This window comes from Nerophis ophidion, linkage group LG10 (assembly GCF_033978795.1).
Source record: "Nerophis ophidion isolate RoL-2023_Sa linkage group LG10, RoL_Noph_v1.0, whole genome shotgun sequence".
Lineage (NCBI taxonomy): Eukaryota > Metazoa > Chordata > Actinopteri > Syngnathiformes > Syngnathidae > Nerophis > Nerophis ophidion.
In genome coordinates, this window is record NC_084620.1 from 21,090,880 (window position 1) to 21,110,917 (window position 20,038).

The 20,038-nt window shown below is 40.7% G+C and overlaps 2 protein-coding genes across 3 annotated transcripts in view; one reads left to right on the top strand and one right to left on the bottom strand.

Annotated features, from left to right (window-relative positions):
- The window catches only part of LOC133561228 (GRB2-associated-binding protein 1-like), a 13,047-nt gene extending 11,574 nt beyond the window's left edge, over window positions 1-1,473 (top strand). The window contains exon 10 of the mRNA XM_061914561.1: window positions 1,429-1,473. Within this exon, the coding sequence (XP_061770545.1) occupies window positions 1,429-1,473 (45 nt within the window). The remainder of the gene's footprint in view (window positions 1-1,428) is intronic.
- Window positions 1,474-2,167: 694 nt separating this feature from the next.
- Window positions 2,168-20,038, bottom strand: part of LOC133560360 (dedicator of cytokinesis protein 11-like) — a 31,244-nt gene continuing 13,373 nt past the window's right edge. Inside the window, exons 5-35 of one of the 2 annotated variants that reach the window (XM_061912814.1) lie at window positions 19,725-19,791; window positions 18,605-18,700; window positions 18,386-18,520; window positions 16,217-16,400; window positions 16,067-16,146; window positions 15,601-15,684; window positions 15,360-15,500; window positions 14,707-14,991; window positions 14,499-14,621; window positions 14,340-14,422; window positions 14,145-14,267; window positions 13,979-14,055; window positions 11,588-11,772; window positions 11,440-11,505; window positions 9,727-9,819; window positions 9,061-9,184; window positions 8,851-8,963; window positions 6,647-6,724; window positions 6,481-6,570; window positions 6,277-6,398; window positions 6,135-6,204; window positions 5,931-6,056; window positions 4,535-4,606; window positions 4,300-4,446; window positions 4,148-4,231; window positions 3,974-4,085; window positions 3,622-3,660; window positions 2,775-2,956; window positions 2,509-2,622; window positions 2,349-2,424; window positions 2,168-2,214 (exon numbers count right to left, since the gene is read on the bottom strand). In XM_061912814.1, the coding sequence (XP_061768798.1) occupies window positions 2,189-2,214; window positions 2,349-2,424; window positions 2,509-2,622; window positions 2,775-2,956; window positions 3,622-3,660; window positions 3,974-4,085; window positions 4,148-4,231; window positions 4,300-4,446; window positions 4,535-4,606; window positions 5,931-6,056; window positions 6,135-6,204; window positions 6,277-6,398; window positions 6,481-6,570; window positions 6,647-6,724; window positions 8,851-8,963; window positions 9,061-9,184; window positions 9,727-9,819; window positions 11,440-11,505; window positions 11,588-11,772; window positions 13,979-14,055; window positions 14,145-14,267; window positions 14,340-14,422; window positions 14,499-14,621; window positions 14,707-14,991; window positions 15,360-15,500; window positions 15,601-15,684; window positions 16,067-16,146; window positions 16,217-16,400; window positions 18,386-18,520; window positions 18,605-18,700; window positions 19,725-19,791 (3,397 nt within the window). In that variant the 3' untranslated portion in view covers window positions 2,168-2,188. The remainder of the gene's footprint in view (window positions 2,215-2,348; window positions 2,425-2,508; window positions 2,623-2,774; window positions 2,957-3,621; window positions 3,661-3,973; window positions 4,086-4,147; window positions 4,232-4,299; window positions 4,447-4,534; window positions 4,607-5,930; window positions 6,057-6,134; window positions 6,205-6,276; window positions 6,399-6,480; window positions 6,571-6,646; window positions 6,725-8,850; window positions 8,964-9,060; window positions 9,185-9,726; window positions 9,820-11,439; window positions 11,506-11,587; window positions 11,773-13,978; window positions 14,056-14,144; window positions 14,268-14,339; window positions 14,423-14,498; window positions 14,622-14,706; window positions 14,992-15,359; window positions 15,501-15,600; window positions 15,685-16,066; window positions 16,147-16,216; window positions 16,401-18,385; window positions 18,521-18,604; window positions 18,701-19,724; window positions 19,792-20,038) is intronic. The other variant, XM_061912816.1, reaches the window with a different exon arrangement.

Here is a 20,038-nt window from a genome sequence, read left to right on the forward strand (position 1 = left end):
TACAACAGTGGTAATAAAAGATGCAAACTATGCTTAAAAGAGAAACTGTTTATTATATATCATCCAGACCTGTCATCCCTCAACAAGCGCAGTGAAATCCTTTCAACATGCCGCCACAGACGGAAACACCTCCTAGGTAACACATGAGCCAATCACCACACCCTACGCCTGCCTGTACCCACCCACTCTATGCCCTATATAAACCATTGTATGTGAATGCTTCCATTAAAATCTCCTGATGATTGAGGGAACCCCTCATGAAAGTTCTGTAGAGATGAAGTTGTGATTTTTCCCACACCTACATACATATATATATATATATATATATATATATATATATATATATATATATATATATATATATATATATATATATTAGGGCTGGGCAACAATTAAAAATTTTAATCGAAGTTAATCGCACTATTTCTCCGATTAATCGCGATTAACTGCATTGTATACACAAAGCCCAATAACGAATTCAAAAGTAGTGTGTAGTGCACCTTTATTGGAATATTCTCCCACATGAACAAAAGCGCCAAACATTTGTTGTGCAAACACAATTTAAATCAGTCCTTGTTAAACAGTAGCAATTAAATAGCATATTTTATGAAAATCAACTCAAAAAAATGTAAATACAAATATTTAAGCTTATTGCCACTGCCAGGGTATTTAAGTTATCCTGTTTGTTATGGAAAATAAATATACTCTACATACAAATCTCTGAACCACAATCATAACATCTAAACAGGCAATTTCTGAGGTAACAGCAGAAACATTTTTTTTATCAGGGATCTTATGTTTAAAAAACCTATATGATAGGTAGTGGGCTGTTTTAGGGAATTTTTGATCAAATTATCCGTAGTAGCAATATTAATAATGTTGTGTTTATTCTGCGTAGTGCACTTAAAATAATTATGACCATATCTAGGAATGATATGATAGGAATTTTACGATTGTTTGCCTGGTGCTTTGATAAACTGAACGCAATCATATACATGGTACTATTTGTGATGTTATGAGCCAGGGAAAAAAAGAACTACCCTACCCAGCATGCAACAGGAGTGACGAGCATGCGCGGTAGCCCGGTATAGGTTGTGTCGCCATGACTGCAACTTGTATGTTGTGATATGCACGCTCTGAAAGTAAACGTTAAGAACTCAGCCAACACTCCTCGTCTGCATGATTCATAAATAGACAGACAACACATATACTCCGCTGCTTCACAGGCCGCTGGATGTAGCCGGCAAAGTATTCCATGCTAGCTAGCCGGTCTAGCAAGCACGCGTCATTCAGTCCAAAACGGCCCGATCTATCACATTCAGAATTGTCTGGCGGTCGTAAGTGATCCCGGAGTGACCACGCTGTAAGCCAGCCATGAAATTTGCAGAATTGTCCGGTATTTTTGCCAAATGTTCCATCTTTACCAAGAGCCCCTCGAAGCCGAAGCCCGTCCAGGTGCCGCCATCTTGTTAAGAAAAGGCGTTAACAAAATAAAAGCATGTAAACAACATACGCAAATGTGCGATAAAATAATTGTCGGCGTTAATAGATTGATGAGTTAACGCGTAATTAACGCATTAATTTGCCCACTCCCAATATATATATATGTATATATATACGTATATATATACACATATATATATCCACACATATACATATATATACACACACATATACATATATATATACACACACACATATGCATATCCATATATATACACACATATACATTTCCACATATATATATGTGTATATATATATATATATATATATATATACACATATACATATATATATACACATATAAATATATATACACACATACATTTACATATATACTCACATATACATTTATATATATATATATATATATATATATATATATATATATATATATATATACACACACACACACACACACACACATATGTATGTATTGTATGACGTATCAGTAAATTATTTAGTTGTGTTCAGAACTGCAGCCAGGTTTCAAAAGAGAAGACAATAAAACTACATGGACAGAGTTTTTCTTCTTTACGATTAATTTTTAACTACTGTAAAACGCCTATTTAAAGCACAAGCAAATATGGGGCAGATGTCACCATGGAAACTCATTTAAAAGGCCCAACCTGAATGCTATCTGGTGTTCCAGGATCCATAAAGAGAGAGCCTCTGGAGTCCTCCCTCCTCACATGGCCGTAAGGGCGGGCGGGCCTGCATGCAACAACATGTCAATCATGTGTTTGTTCCTGTTAACACAATAATCAGCTACGCCCTTCAAATAAAAATTATTATCTTTTCAACTTGTCACTTGAGTGATGTTATGGACATGATGTCTCTTTACTCACCATAATCTCGCTCTATGGTGGTGCTGATTCTCCTGCTGTCTGCAGAACTGTTTGACAAGAGGTCATCTCTCGAGCCCTGCAAGCAATAAAGTAACATTGCGTTTAAAACCCCCAAATAGAAATATGTCTCAGAATTAGGGGAGGGAAACCAGGGACTGACATTGAGATTCAGCCCGGGGCTGGAAATGTATGGCGGGGCGGACAGCTTTTTCAGGTTCTGGTAGAGGAGCTCAAACAGAGGCAGGTAGAGCAAACAGATCCTCGCCTGTTGGTTCTAAAACAAAGATAACTTGATATTAGCAGACCACCTCTGCGGTTTTCTTAAGGGCAGTGAATAAATCATTTAATTTAATAAAATATGCAATCAGCGAAATGATGATTTAAGCTATGAGTGTGATTATTGGGCTACAGGTCCATGTCACCCACCTTGAAAGCTGTGTAGCGGTTGTCCATAGCGTGTTTTATCAGCAGGTTCTTGAGGACGCTTACGGCTAGCTGTTGGACCTCAGGGCCCTGCTGCAGGGCTGCCGCCACCTCCCGGAGCAGCAGGCCAACCAAGAAGTGGTTACGGCAGTAGTCCTCAGTCAGACTGAACTCAAGACTCTGCTCTGTGATCGGGCCCAAAACAGGACGTGTCAGAACATTGTTAAGCAGTGGAGTACAATATTACTAAACAAATAACAAGGTGAAACTTTCTTTCTTTGTCACTCACATATATATATAAAATATTAGTTCCAATATAATTTTACAATAATTAGAATTTGATTTAGAAAATACTGTACCCAGATGCCAATAATATGACTCACATAATTTTTCAAAACTAACCACTACTGTGAATTGACCTACATGGTTAAAATATTGTTAATGTACTAAAGAAAGAACAACAGTACAGTTTCATTATATATTTCCTCATGCAGGAAATGTGTAATTGTATATGTTTGCACTGTAAGCATAATTCAGCAGTGGTCAAAGAGAAGCGACCGTGTGCAATGCCACCATGTGTTAACATCAAAATAGGCAGTGCATCCTGGGAAGTACCCACAAACAATCATTATCTCTAATGATTGTGCAAGAGACAGGTGAAGAAAAATGATTAATTTAATTACTCATCGAGAGAGTCAGTTCCCACAGAAGCAATGCTCCTCTAGTCAGCAACACGCAAGCATTAACTTGAGCAATAGCATCGTGCACCGGGCGAGTGGTAGTTAATGGACGGGCGGCGGTAGAGTGCAGGGCACTGGTAGAGACGGACGGTATTGTGAGTGTCACCTACCTACAGGACCAAAAAGCTCCGTCGCATACAGAATAAAATCTGACCACAAGCAAAAAGGGAGAGGGGTACAAATAAAGTAATTGGGGGTGAAACAATCCATGCAACATTTAAATAAAATGTGAACATTACAATTGTGACTACAGGCTGGCTGAATCATGTGAGCTACATATAGAATAAAATGCAGATTCATACAAAAATGTTTTTTGCAATGGACTGTACACACATTCCCAATGAGGTGGCCAGTAGAACTGTTAAGAAGGGATCAGTGTGTGGGATGCAGGTGAAAAAGAGAGGAGACGGAGGTGCTGTGGGCACTAAATAAACCGGTAAGCGTGTTTAGAGTCCTTCATACCTTGCACCCTCTGCAGCTTGGTGCGCCCAAAGGCCATAGGCAGGTTGAGGGGGATGAAGTGCTCGTGGTTGCACACCGCCATCAGAAAGTCAAACTTCATTTCGGTCAGCACCTGTGGTTGACATGTACGCATGAGCACGCTCTCAGAAACTAAACCAATCTGTCTTTGCACACCTTTGGGTCTTTGAGAGTAAAGTGGCACATGTAGTGGTTGACCAGAGTAAATGCAAACCCTCTGTTCATGAAGGTCAGACACCTCTGAGGAGGGAGGAGAAATAACATAAGTGAAGCTGCAAGGTGTTTCCACGTGGAGTTTGTGTGTACACCTTGATGAAATTGGCCAAGCTCAGGTTGACACAGCGTGCTTCCTCAGGAATTTCCATGTGGCGAATGGTGATATGAGGCATGATGGACAGCACCAGGGACTGCAGAGCTTGGTAGAATGTGTCTGTGAAGCGCTGGGCCCGCGGCATCTGGGATGAGATTGGTAGAGACCATGTCAACCGTTTAAATGCACAAATGACGTGCAACTGACTATATTCAGAGGTTTTAAACACCAACCTTTATGCGGTTGTCCTCTTGTAGATACTGGGCCATGGATTTGGCCATTGTTTCGAAGAAGAACCATGAGTACTGAAGAAAAATAAAAGCAATTTTGATCATTTCCCCATTAAAATGTTAAAACATTTAACTGGAAAAGATATCAAAAGGTAAGAATACCTACGTTTTAATTAAAACTGAGAAAAAAAGATTTAAAAAAAGTCAGAAGATCGAGGCTTCAAATTTCTGTTGAGGCAACTCTTTGTGGATGTGGGATGGTTTTGCTGTGCATGCTTGGGATTTTTACTACTTCAAGCAGGTTAGGTTAAACGGATAACCTAAATCAGACCTGGGAAATTATTTTGACTTGTGACCAGATTGATAGAAAACAAATGCATCTGGGGACCAGAGTGTGTGTGTGTGTGTGTGTGTATATTGATATACACTAATGCAAAAACTAACAGAAAAATATCTAAATAGAATGCTAAAAAATAAAATGCCTTGCGGCAGACCACCTCAAAAAACTGAATGGAATTTTAGTTTTTTAATTAGACACCCAGAATGTACACTAAAAAAAAAAAATGTGGGATTTTAAATATTAATGTACAACAAAACACTGGATATTAAGAATGTAAGAACATCCCTCCTGTTTACCTTCTCAGACCACCTTCTTGATCCTTTACAATCAAGCAAAAACGCAAAAACATGGCGAAACATAAACACATAGGGTAAAAAAAACACCCACAATAAAATATATCCCTTTATGCTTTGCTGTAAAAATATGCTTCCGCAACTGTCCCTTGTTGTTCTGTAAAAAACTGTTTCGTGCCTCGACTACATGGAGATGCTGTGACTTGGCATATCGAAATAACCCATATGTCACTCAAACGCATGTACCCTGTGATTGACTGTGACAAGTCTAGGGTGGGGCAGCACAGTGAAAGAGGGGTTAGTGCGTCTGCCTCACAATATGAAGTTCCTGAGTAGTCCTGGGTTCAATCCCGGGCTCGGGATCATTCTGTGTGGAGTTTGCATGTCCTCCCCGTGAATGCGTGGGTTCCGACCGGGTACTCCGGCTCCCTTCCACTTCCAAAGACATGCACCTGGGGATAGGTTGATTGGCAACACTAAATCGGCCCTAGTGTGTGAACGTGAGTGTGAATGTTGTCTTGTCTATCTGTGTTGGCTCTGCAATGAGGGGGCGACTTGTCCAGGGTGTACCCGCCTTCCGCCCGATTGTAGCTGAGATAGGCACCAGCGCCCCCCGCGACCCCAAAGGGAATAAGCGGTAGAAATGGATGGATGGATGGAAGTCTAGGGTGTACCCAGCCTCTCACACTTAAATCAGATCGAATAAGCACCAGATTACTGGGCAAGTGTGCCACCCACTGTTTACTATTAGTACAACAACAATCACCTTTAGCAGCTTGTTGCTGGTGTTGAAATCTGCCGTCTGCTTAAGAATGGACGTGACCGCCGTAGCCAGCACCTCATGAGTGTACGCAGTTTTTCCAGGTATAAGCTTGGTTGACACAAACACGTACTGAGAAGAGAGAGAGAAAACATATTTAATGGGCATTTATTGTTTGTGGGACGCAGAAGCAGGTGAGAAGCCAAATACCTTGACAAAAGAACGCAGGTAGTTTTCTAGCCCTTCCTCGTGACATCTAGAGACTACATGTATGACAACGCTGCAGAGACACAGAAGGCCATCATCACGATCAAATGCAAATATAATACACACAAATGATCAACTGACTGACCGAAGAGAGTTGACCGCAATCTGCTGGGCTTCCTTGGTGGCTGCTGATAGCACATCAAACAGCTGCATCAGCACCACAGGCAAAAAGTTGATCATGACGTGTGTCTCCATGGCGTGCAGGCACTAAGGGTGAAAGGATGATTTCAACTATAAGAAGCTAGTGTATATTAATTTTTAATCCATAATGATTCCCAAATCATCTTACCTTAAGGTATTTGATTAGCTCTGCCTGGTTGCTTTCCGGTGTGGTCCTCATGAGCTGACAATGCAAAAAGAACTTGTGGAGATGTAGGTCCTATGGAGGAACCAAAATAAATAAAATTTTCCCTGTGTTGCCAAGTAAATAGGTAAATCTGAACTGATGGTGTCACCTGAGCATATATTGTTGATGCAACACGACTTCTCATTTTGAACAGTGGCTTTACATTTTCAACCCACTTGATATCCGGCTGCAACAAGAACACCAAAAGTGTCATTTTTCGTCATATTTTGCTCACACGCTGCTTATGAAACATGCTACAGTATCCCGAAGTGTTGTGCAAAAGTGACTTTTTATGGGCAACAAAAGGTGAGAACTATCTATCATCATCCATCATCACTTGTTTGCCCCACTTTCAAGAGAAAGAGATGCTCAAACGTTGCTTTTAAAGTTGTTTCTTTCCATGAAGTCATGAGGAAAGAACTTCCCTCCTCATGGACATGATACCTTTGATTCGCCCCTAGCTAGATGAGCCCACCAAAAGCCTGATATACGAACATGTGCTAAACAAAAAGTGTGAAGTAAAAAACAGTGTCTGTTACTAATGGGTGTGTTGCGTGTGATCTACTAAGACTGCATGTACAATTGATAACAAGTGGTGCAGACAGATATATCTAAATAAGGTTTTTGTGTGTACTATGCGGCTAGCACTACGGAAACACTCATCTACTGCAAATTCATGTTATCATGCTCTCCAACTTGTACTGTTTTGCAATGTTGTTGAACAAACATCACACATCTTTTATCTGTTCTATCTTTTTTGCAAAATAGCATCGCAATCTATACAAGAAATAATTTTTAGCAAGCTAATGGTGTGCTCTTTAGGGAGGCGCACAGCATAGCTTCGCATTCATGCATCTGGAATTAACTAAACGCAAGAAAATTCATATTGCAAGACATTTTTTAATGTTGGAAATATATAAAAATATTTCTTAAATTAAAAAACTAACAGCATTAAAAAACACCAGAAGACATTAAAACGCATCCAATATATATATTTTTTAATCAGCCCCTTTAAGGAGAAATGTACTTTTTTGGAATTCTGCCTGTCATTCACAATCCTTATACAGTATAAGACAAGCACACATCATATGTTTTATTTTTTTATGCATTCATTTTATGCAAATAGTAAATACATGAGAGTAAAAGTCCGCTTACAAAAGAGTCCAAGAGAATCGCTCTATACTGCCTATAAAGCACTCAAAAAATATGTGGTCTTGTCTCACATAGGGATTGTGAATGATAGGCAGAATTCCGAAAAAGTGTACTTCCCCTATAAGTCATCCAGCAGCTACAGTATATAATTGTAAAATGATATTGCTGAATAGATTTTTTATTTCCGACAGTTCAAATATGTTGACTTGCACATGTAGGACAAAGTATTTTCTGTCCAGTTGTCTTTGCAGTGCGATTGCCTCCTTTCCCACAGCCATTTGTGCGTACCTATGACTAAATAAAGATGTAAAATAGCACCTGCAGGATGGTTTTGGTTTTAATAAATCACATTTCACCTTCTGCATCATTATATTTGCATCTCCTCCTCGCAGTGTTCTGGGCATATATTCCTGTTTTTCATCAAGACAGAAACGCTAAATTGATTGCGCTCCCTATTTTCCTCCCTTACATGATGATATGAAAGTATGTGATAATAACAAATATTATCAAGTCTTACGTCAGGCTAATTATAAAAATTAATAGTCATCAAATAAACTACAAAAACTGTTAAAAACATTTTTTAAAGTGCAAATGAATATACTGTGTCACCACATAAGGCATAATTTCTGCACTTAAGAAATGTTCAAATGTTTGAAATAAACTCAAACTCAATGTTCTTAGCTCATAAGTTCTTCCGTTTGCTTGATATTGTCAATACTACCACAAGTGGTGGAAAATGATATTACAACTGAGTATTGCTGCCGCCAACAAGGACCACAGCTGAGAAATAGATATTTTTTGACAGCCCTCTAGGGAGCGCTTGCGGACCATTAATGGGCCCAGGCACTATGGCTAAAAAAATCTTGGCCTATGCAATATTTGGAATATATTACATATGGCAAGTCCATATTACAGTGTAAATGTAAAAAAGTAATAACATGCACAACAGCCACACATTCTGTCAGCAAAAGGTGGACACACAAAGCTTATTAGCATTAAAGTTACAGATAAAAAATTGGCGCTTTTCCCGCAAGGCTTACAAAAAGCACATTTAAGCTGTCTGAAGTCTAGCATGAAAAGATTTTGCAGAACAAATTTTGAATACATTATTGAGGGACCTCTGACATTTGTTGACCAAAACTCTAACATTAAGTTAGGTACCTTTTTGGTGTCCTGACAGAGGTATCCAGGAGGCAGGGTTGCAGCTACAGGTAGCTGGAGCTCTGTTGACTGCATTCTGCCATCTTTCAGCAGAGTCAACCACGAGTAGCCAACTGGCACCATACACAAGAAACAGAAAGGTAAAACATCATACATACAGTAAAGCTTCCACTCTTTGCATGTGTTGAAACACTATTATAGAATAGATACCTAGAGTCTCGACACCCTCCCTCTTCTTGCTGCTAGCTTTGGTGCTTGACTCGCAGCTGATGTGGTAAAAGCTAAAGAGGATGTGGTGCTTCTCGTGCAAGTGGACCGGCAACTCCATTTTAACCTGCGCAGAAAATCTTGTTGTGAGCTGTGTTATCTGTCCTTTGCATTCACGTGTCTCCACTCATTCATTAGACGCACATGATGCAGTGCACATATTATCCACATGAGGATAGCTCCAACCTGGGCATGTAGTTGCAGGATCTCACACAATTTATTTTTTTTCTCCCAAAAATATAAAACAGAATGTGCTGGATATAGAAAATGACTACACAACTAATAAGTAAGTCCTCCATGAGAATGTTAGTCAAAAACCGCACATCACGTCTCTGACTCATTCATGAATGATTTTCATGTTTTTCTTCCAAATTGAAGCATTTGAATTGTGTGCATGTTAGTGTACTAAAGGTGTGTGTGTGTGTGTGTGGGGGGGGGGGGGGGGAGAGATTTCTTAAGATTCTAATCCATTTACTTTGGGGGCCATATTGACCCCCTCAGCTTTGCCATTAATTGGATTATTTCAGTGAAGAGAGAAAACCTTCATATGTATTTCTCATACACTGGCTTAAAAAAAAAAAAACATTTTGGAGGGATTGAGCAGCTCACCTCATCATAGAATTCTGGACTCTGGTTGTGGTGCAGGACGGTGGCATAGGCGCTGCTGGTAAAGAGGGAGTCTCCTGGTTTGCCGTAGATGAACTGAAATACAAAAATTCATTAAAACGTTTTGCATAAATTCACAGTTTTTTTTTCTTCGCTGACTGATCTGTAGGAATGATAATAACATAACAGTTGAGTGAAACTGACGGATTAGAGCAGTCTGCTTTTTTTTCCCTTTTAAGGATGTGCAGGAGGTGATGTAGTGGGTGGGGTGTGAGGGAATTAGATTAGATGTCTTTGATTGCAAATGGCTGAGTCGTACCATCATAGAAAAACAGCAGAGCCAAGGGCAAAAGACAGGGGCACTAAGATGGGAAACTTGATTGCATGGTTTTGGCATGAGGGTGAGGGTGTGGCTACAGGTGCTGCTTTATATCTTATTTAACAGTGTTCATACTAGCATTGTGCCTCTAAAGCTAAAAAAATATAAAATGTAAAGGATCATGTATGGCTGATGAAAGCAAGAAGTGCAGTGTCTCCTATCAGATCAACGCATGCATAAAATTATATCAAAAGCACAAACTTAAGGCAGCTCTATAAAAAAAGAGCCTCCTATTTTTAAGAGAAGAAAAGCAACCCAGGCACAAACACTGAGCGTACATTTTTCCTTCCTATAGCAGCAGCCATTATAACCGATGTTGCTTCTTCCTCTTCTTCCTGGCCACCAAAAGTGCATTTTTTTTAGTATCAACAGAGAACATGCATGAAACATATGCGAAAACAAACTTGCTGGAGCATGCATATCTTTTCACTGTCGCCATCAACTCAAAATCCCAATGAAAGGGGAAAATAAAGATTTGGAGAGCACCCGTATTTTAGGCTGCATGGTTCAGTACTTTGGTCCGAAACACAAAAGAAAAAAGATTCTTGGTCAGCAATTTGGTAGAATCCTCACTGGTATTTTTGGTATGGGACCAAAGGCTGCACAGTAAAGAACAGACAGAAAGGAAGGACTTAAATGGACAGCTAACCTAAAATCAGAAGGTGACAGCACATAAGATAAATGTTCTTTTTCCTGGTGTGTAAGTAAACGTAGAAGAGATGTGCTGCCTCGTTTGATGTCATAACTTTTTACAGTGTGTATAGTTTGAGTTTAATCATGTGACTACCAGGCTACGTTTGATTGGTGAAATGGAGTCAAACATCACTAGTGCTTATGCTGGATTGGTGAAACAGTGTCACATGACGTGCCCTCTGGAAGAAGTCTCTCTAACGAACCAAATGTGTGTTTTCAAGCAGTAACCGATAGATTGTAAACAAATATAATAATGATGTAAATAAATGTGGTGATCGAAATGATAGACAATGTTAACAAAATAAGAGTAAAAAGTATGTTGCATTAAAATTACTCTGAAAAGCCCAATGTGTCCAAAAGAGTAAATGTAGCATGTTAGTATACCCACCTTTGCCTAAAATATTTCAAACTAAAAATGCCAACTGTTGGGGTATTTCTGTATCGTGCATAGCAACCGCAACAGAGTTCACTTGCAAGCGGACCGAGAGCCATCTCTAAAGTGTTCTCGATTAGCTTGGTTGGTGAAGGGTTGTGGTGATTGCTTTCAAACTTTCCCAAACAAACGGTACTCACAGAGAAATCGCACCAGACTTCCTTTTAACATGCGCACCGTCTAAAAAAACTTGTCTTCTGTTATATCTAACCTTTAAAGGTGTTGCATTTTCTTCATCAGAATCCCGAAACTGTATGCAGACGGCAATGTTTCTTGCCTACCACAGAGGAAAAAAAGCAACATTAACTAAGACATATTCTTCAGCTCTCCAGAACAGCTCCATTGTGAGATACGCACACCTTGGTGAAGCTCTTCTGGTTGTCATATTTGAGTTGCAGAGGGTAGATGTAGAGCTGGTTCTTGTACGTGGTAAAGGGGTAGTTGTACTTGGCCTCCTCGGGGAGAAACTCCTCCACTTCCACAGACACACGCTCACAGCTTTCCTCAAAGGGTTTTACAGGAATGTAAGAGGAGGTCACCGTGTCTGGGAAGCAAAATACAGTCCAGTACATGGGTTAGTTTTTTAGTTCGGTTGTGTTCACATTTGCCATGTATTCGGTTAAAAACACTGGGGCGCTTGCTCTGCTAGAAATTTTCATTTGGTCAAGTGCAAACAAAACTTCGGTCCGGAGCAGTCCACTTGAACTCAAATGAAAACGCTACACTGACTAAAGACATCATGAGTGTTAAAGTGTCAGCATCCATCATGCTTAATTACAAATACGCAAAAAAAAATACATTACTAGAGCTGTCTCGCTGCTCTCTCCCTCCTAAATAGCTTTTGTTGACATTAAAGCCAGCAAAGAAAAGCAGAAAATAAAATTTACCTACCGATTCAGACAACATTTTGGTTTGGAATACTTGAATGCCATGTAATACGTCAGAAAACCTGCTCCATTGAGTACATACCTTATTCTTATGGGTTTTACTGTGCTCGTGACAAAAAGAGCAGTGGGAGTTCTATGCCAACGGCACCAAAATGCCCACCGAGTAACTTTTTTTTGGTGTGAAGGAGCCCTTGACGAATGCATAATGCTCTTTCTTTTCTTCCCCATGTGATTTTAGGTATTCTTATACAGTGGAAGCTCGATTTACGAAATCCCTCATTGTATAAACCTTTCAATTTACAGTTTACAAGTTATGCATCCATCTAGTGTGGATGGGCTGATCGCTCTCCGGTGCTCATTCCATCAGCACAGTGCTACTTTCAGCTACTGTGCTACTTTGTGTTCTGTTTAAGTATGTTTTTAGCCTTTTTACAACATTTTTCTAGTGCTGCCAACTCAGTAACAGTCCAAAGAAAGCAACGGACAAGCTATGTGTGTATCCACAGTGTGGTCGACACTACCTTGCTTAAATCCCCCACCCGTCTACTGAAATGTTTTTACCTTATTTTTTTTGACTTTTTATATGCTTTGCAAACACATAATTTCCCCATTGTGGGATGAATAAAGTCTATCCTATCCTATATAAAGTGACAAGGTGAAGAGGATGTTATTCTTCATGCCTAATCAATGTAGTGATTTGGCTGTAAAAGTTTAACATTTTTGTGATTTCAAGTGTGATTGTGAGTGCACTGCAGGGCTAGTAACAGTGTGTGTGTGTGTGTGTGTGTGTGTGTGTGTGTGTGTGTGTGTGTGTGTGTGTGTGTGTGTGTGTGTGTGTGCGTGTGTGCATGCGTGTGTGTATACGGCAGCAAATGAGGACAGTTTAGTTGTTTTTTTTGCCTTATTTATTAAATATAAAGTTGAGCAATCACCCTTTTGTTATGCTTGATTGGTATACACTGTGCTGTATAGTACTTTGTATTGTGTTCAACGTGTACAAGCTTTTAGTGAAATATGTACTTTGGTTGTGGCTGGAACCCATTATTTATGTTGACATTGTTTCTTACGGAGAAGTTTGCTACATTTCTATTTATGAACCCAGTTCAAGAACAATTTCTGTCCATAAATAAAGGTTTCACTGTATCTTGACTGTCATTGAATTCCAGCAGTGTTTTGGGCATTCCCAAAAAAGACTTGATTAGAAAGTACTCTCTTTAGTTGAGCTGAGCTTGGTGTGAAAAGTTTCTTCAAAACGTGACCAACAGATCAGAGCCAAACTTGGCACTGCTCAATTGCTGGGTCTCATATCTCCACATAATGATGGATGGATGCAAAGTTTTGGTGTTTAGGCCTCACACAATTTAACAATGCTAGTTTGCAAATATAATGTCCATCCATCCATTTTGTTTTGTTTGTTCCTTTCGGGGTCGCGGGGTGGAGCCTATCTCGGCTGCATTCGGGCGGGAGGCGGGTTACACCTTGGACAGGTCACCACCTCATCACAGGGGCAACACAGATAGAAAGACAACATTCACATTCACATTCACACACTAGGGCCAATTTAATGTTACAAGTCAACCTATACCCAGGTGCATGTCTTTGGATAATCTAAATGTCTTATTTTTAATTGCAGTACACAACTTCTCTACGCGTACTACTGATGTATCGGTAAACCCAACAAAACAGATTGTTAGATTGCTTTGCAGCATTCCGGGCATAGGTGTGACCACCTCTGCAGACTTGAATGGGGTGTCTTATCTGTTTCAGATAAGCCCGTGCATGGCACAGCAAGACCTGCTGTAAAATAGCTAGAGTAAAAGAGCCTAAGAAAAAAAGGGGGGGTGTTTAGAAATGTTTACATACTTGAGAAGTCGGGCGGGACACACTCAATAGTGACATTCAGCTGTCCAGGGATGGTCTGAATCTTGCTCTTCTCGGGTCTGATTCAAGACAAACATTTATTTAAGGCACATTTTGAGGCATAAATCTGCAAGAGCACTGTAATAGCAGGGCAATGTCAAAGACTCACTTCCTGATGTCAGCTAGGAGCTTGATGATGTCGTCCGTGGAGATTTTGCTGCTGTCCTGACGGTAGAGGGGAGAAAACTTGCCGTCCATGTCAAGGCTTCCCTGAGCATCTTTGAACACCTGCCTGCATGGTGACAAATGAGGAAACGTTTGGGACTCCTTTTGCATTATTCCTGGCACATTGTTGCTGTCTTACTTAGCAGCCCAAGCAAAAGGCATCCTGTACTGGCCCAGGCGCTGGCACGTCTGTTTGGCCGCCTTGAGGACCTTCTGAGCGGTCTGGGTGAAAATGCAGAAAGCCAGTCAGTCGGAAGCATGATGTTTAGTTATCTTTGACAGGGAGACAAGCAAAAACCTTGTTGATGTCAGAGGTCTTCATGTACGGCTCAGCACAGTGGGTGATGCCATTCTGCAACACCTTCTCCACACGAGCCACCAGAAAGATATCAGCATGCGGGTTGGTGACCGAAAAGATAGCCTGGGACAAAAAAAAAAACATATTACATATTTTTGTGATCCCTTATCTATTGTTTTGCAATAAGGGATCACAGTAAAGCATATACCTGTGTAGGAAAGTGCAGCAGAGCCTCAGACACCCTTTGAAGAAAAGGCAGACCGTTCGACTTCCCGGCGTCCCCGCTCATTAAAGCCCGGCCTCCACCACCACCACTACCCCCACCTCCTTCTACCCCTCCTCCCTCAGAGTCTGAACAAGGCGAGAGTTGACCCGAGGTGTCGGTCAGCATCTCCCTCACGCAGGGCGGGTTGAGGTCGACGTGGAAGTCCGCAGAGAGCTTACAGTTTTTAGAGATGTCAAAAAGTGCCAGGCTGATGAAGAACGGCTCCACCTAGAACCAGGATTTGGTCTTATTAATCACATTTCTATGATTGTTATAAGAATGCTACATTTTAGACATCTTATACAAACAAAACACTTCAATGCTATTGTATACATTTTCTGCAATTAGTACTTTTTAACTATCCTCTTTGAGCTACATAAAACAACTATTGGTATTATTCTTTTTTAGATGTGTCCTTTAAATAACAACCTATAGCCATTATTTAGACTGTAGTGTTTAGACAAGCAAAACATATCCAATATGTGTCACATGAGGGCAAAACAAATCTGACTTAGTGTGCAGTGTAAATGGGGCCATCGTTGCTCGCTTGTAGCTCAACCAGCAGGACAGCAAACAAATATTAAGTGACATCTTACATTTGTGAGCACGCTCTCGCCCTTCTCACTGACGCAGCCCTGCAGACTAAAGGTCAGGTCGTGGCAACTGACCACGATGCGACGACCGAAGCGCTCCTCAAACGGCTTCACGTCTGGCTCGATGCCCGAAAAGTCCAGTCTCTGGGGGAAAGAGGAGTGAGAGTGGAGTTTAAAGAGTGATGCTGTCAATACATGAATAATTAACGGCACAAGCCAGCGGTGGAAGGTGCATCTCCCCTACCTGCGTCTCAGGGTCCAGAGAGAAAAGCTTCTGTCTGCCTTCGTTCCGGTTGATCTTATTGAGCTGGTCTGTCTCCCTGGCATACTGAGCACATAAATAGTGTCAAAGGTCAGGTTTTGGGGGCTTTATTTTTCGTGGTTGTGATTTTCCAGCCTTTTTCACATTTTGCATACACGGTGAGAAGAGCTTCAAACAACTACAACCCTCAGGTCAAAGCAAATCCCCTCCCTACACTCCTTATTTTGTAGTCTATCGGGGCTTGTCTTTGATCAGGGGAGTACAAAGTATAGTTTGAGTGGCCCAAGGCAAACACGGTGCACAGAAGGCTTTGTTGAAAGTTAATAGACAATAGGTCTCTACAGACTGAAATGAAATACCTAGATTACATATTTTCACTTTTTGTAGGTCATTATACCTTTGTCCATGTCAACAAAATGCCATTAAAAGTTTAATTTTACACCAGTACCTTTGTGAGCTCAGGTTGTAGGTTCCTGCCCAGACCTTCCAGCAGGCTCTCACTTTTCCCTTGGCCAGTGATGTCATCGTCTGATTGGACGGCACCATCAGTAGGGCATCAATAAAGATAGCATTATTTGTTTTTGCTCGTTCCTCTCACCCAAAGAGCCATCCAGGGACTCTGGCCCATTCCTCCTTTCCTGGCAGGCCTCACTGCTGCTCTGCAGGGCCTGTTTGAGTGTGGCCACCCAATCCTCCATCTCAATTTCGCTGTCAGCAGCCAGGAAGTGGCTGTAGCGGTCTTGCATCTTCAGCTCAAAACCGTTACGCCGCATTTTGGGGCTCTTAAAAGAGGGGAGGACATTTCATACTTTTATTGGCAGAAAGGGAACTTTAGAAGAACACTACGGTTTGGTACAGTACAATCAGTGGTTCTCAAATGGAGGTACTAGTAGGCATATTGCTTGCGGTACATGAAGGCATGTAGAGTGTTAAAAATAGGTATTTGTATTTAAAAATACACGTTTATATTAATCTCAAAAGTGAGCAGTAGTTTATGTGCACAAAATAGTCTATTCATTAAGATCTGAGTTATTTTATGTGCATTTATATTTCCAAATGTTTCTAACAGGACCACTGCACATGAGCACTGTTTAGGACATTAATCAATCGGATAGCGAAGTGCCGTTTTCCATCTTTTTTTCAATCCATCCATCCATCCATTTTCTACCGCTTATTCCCTTTGGGGTCGCTAGGGGCGCTGGTGCCTATCTCAGCTACAATCTTTTTTTTTCCAAACAAAAATTAATTTCTCTTGCTAGGGGGTACCTAATTGAAAAATATATTCCTAATTATGTGTACCGGTTTTTGACACGTTACACTTTAAGTGCAACAGCCATACGTCTACTCGGTAAACATAAACAGTGCAGTCCAGCCTTTGGCTAGCAGGAGTTATGGCTGGTAATAGTGCCAAATGGAAGCAATCCCTTGAAAAAACAAAAAAACGTTTCTATCGTTAAAGTCTACTAATTGGGAACACTTAGCATTCCAAGATGAATGCAGTTTGCCGCCATTGGTCAGTAGAAATGGGGAAGGAGGCTGCAAGCTGGAACTATTAATGCCGCACTTTAAACAGTTAGTGTTTCACTTGTCTGCATTGTTATACTTTCCAAAATATATACCTTGTATAACAACATTTATTTTTTGTTTTTGAGAATTACCTGCTAGCAGGTTAAAACATAATCCAAGCTGTTTACACAAAAGATGGAGCGGTTTTCATTTAGTTCCCTGACTGTTCCCAAGATGAACCAACCTCTGACATTAAAATCAAGGTATGAACCGAACCATCATTATGGCATACCATTGCAGCTTTAGCAATAAAACAATATAGACAGATGCATACTGCAGAAATAAACTACAGGCTGTCACATTGAAGCCATTAGACAGAATGAGACTCCTCCCATTCATCTTGTGAGTAGCTTCATTAAAGAGAAAGCTTTCTGGCAGGTCAGAGCTGAGCGGAATGTGCAAACAGCTGAGCGGAATGTGCAAACCAGCAAACTCTTGGGAAAAAAAAAAGTAACTTCAAGAAATATTAAAAAGGAACATTGGAAAAAAAACTTTTTATTTATTTTTTACAGTTGGGCTTGCCAATTACATGAAAGCAAAGGGAGCTCATTGAACACAACATAATGTCTAGGGATGTATCGGTTCACCATTTTCAGAGTTCGGCATGTACTGCAGTTTTAAGGCCCCAATTCAGTCTGTTATACAGTAAGAGAAAACACTGCTTAACTTTTGTGGAAACACCTTTTATGTTTTTTATTAAACATAACCGCAAGCAGTTAGTTCTACAATAAATAAAATTGTCAAATATGTATTTATTTATTTAACAGGTAAAGTCAGGTGCTCCCAAACAGGAGGAAGAGGATTTTATTTCTCATTGTTTCAATATGTCCTGTCCAGACACAGGCAAATCATGTTGTTTAAGTAGATGCCCATACCTGCTGTACAGGTTTGCTTTACGAAAGAGACGTGTGGAATATTTTTCTTGTTGCGCTATTTGTATTTGACTTTAGTATATTGATATATTTAGTGTTTGGCGTAGCCGGGCCAGGGCAAGGGGAGATAGAAAGAAGAAAGAGAAAGAGGATTTTCAATTACTGGCTTTTCTCTGGCAGGACCAAAAGCCTCCCTACATTCCTGTACTTCCTCCGATGTTGGTAATCCCGATTACAAATACATGTACCATTACACCCCCAACGATAAGCAATTGAGGGATGATGCAGTTATATTTTCATAAAAAATGCATTTTTCCAGCACAGTCTACCTGAGTGACGTCAATGCAAGAATCCAAGTAGATAGAGCCTTTGGTTTCTTTGCAATGCTTCTCATCTTTGTAGGAATTGAGGATGTAGGAGCCATCTGGCAGCTGGGACAGGAAAAAGTACCTCCTCTTGAACACCTGCAATGGAGAAGATTGCAGTGTAGAGCTTGATTGTTTTGTGTCGTTCTGTGACGGTTTGTTTGTGCCACCGAGATGACTCACCCTCATGGAGACGGAAAGGCTGCTGTTGATGTTGGCTTTCTGAAGCCACCCCTGCTTCATGATGCCGCCTCTCTGCGAGCAAAGTGACGCCGTGTCCTGTAACACACAAACACATCATGATTGCAGCGTCAGGGATGTCACAGCTGCTTCTCATCCCAAGTAATGTATTCAGTCAATTACAATGTGTGTGTGTGTGTGTGCGTGCGTGCGTGCCTGTGTCTGTGTGTGTGTGTGCACATGCACGTCAGCGAGAGAGACGGGCCTAATCACATTCAAGTGGTTTTCCTGTCCTTTTACATATCACCCTCTCCAACCTCTCCCTGTAATCTCATTGGTTGGCTGTTCTTCTCTATTCTTGCATTAAAGACATCACTAAAGTCTACTTTCTATTGATAGCCCTGCATTTCTCACCTATTGGTGCACGCCTCCTATAACATAGTAATGATTCACTGTTATGGGCCTATAGAGATACATACAGGGTTATACTGTATACAAAGGATTAATAGTATTTCCTATAAAGTGTCATATTATTACAGTATTTTCATCTGCTGTCAGTAATTCCCTGAACACGTTTCTGCAAATTTGGCAGACCTGGCCATTGTGCAACTGGCCATTACATTAGGTACAGTCAAACACTCTGGTGAGCTTCAATGCGACTGTAATTGTGTTTTTACATAAAATATTCTGAATCTTCCTATAAGGTGTAGGTATGTCCATTGTGCTTTTTATTTTCCCCCTTGTTTATGTGTTCCAATATTAAAAAAACATAGCTCAAGTCAGGAGGTAAAACTGCAACAATGATGCACTTTCAAGAAGCAATCGAGCCATCTGCACGGTGACAGAGTCATATTTGTTTTCCGTAGTTAAACCCTTTCTCGGCCTCGATCCATACGCATCCGGCCTGAGAGCAAGAGGGAGGAGGATCAATAGGATCTATTTATGGAACATTTATGTAGGGCTTATGGTTTTTTACTGGCCTGTCTGACGACATTGCTGGCTAGACTCAACGGGCCACTCAACAGTGGGTGTAATTCAGGGTATGCAGAACATGATGAATGAAAGGTGGTTGAAATCAAATAAGTGGATAGCCGCCATCCAATTCGAGCTAACCCTGTCTCACCTCATCTTTGGCTTCTTCATCGACCTCGAACACGTGAGCAGCCAGCTTGTCCGCCTTGAGGCCTTTGCTTCAGAAAGACAAGGGAGACAAAGAGAGTTGCTCAGCAGGCATCCACAAATAATTGCTTTCTCCCGCTGTGCAGTCTGCTCAATTGTGTATCGACTATAAGTTTTGGTAGCATTAACGTACAATAATATGTAATAAAAGAGTAATCCTACATGTATTTGTAGCCAATTTATTCTACAGAACATGAGTTGAGGGACAGTAACTGTAACTGTCCATAGTCATGTCTGCGTCTACTCCGTAAACAAAAC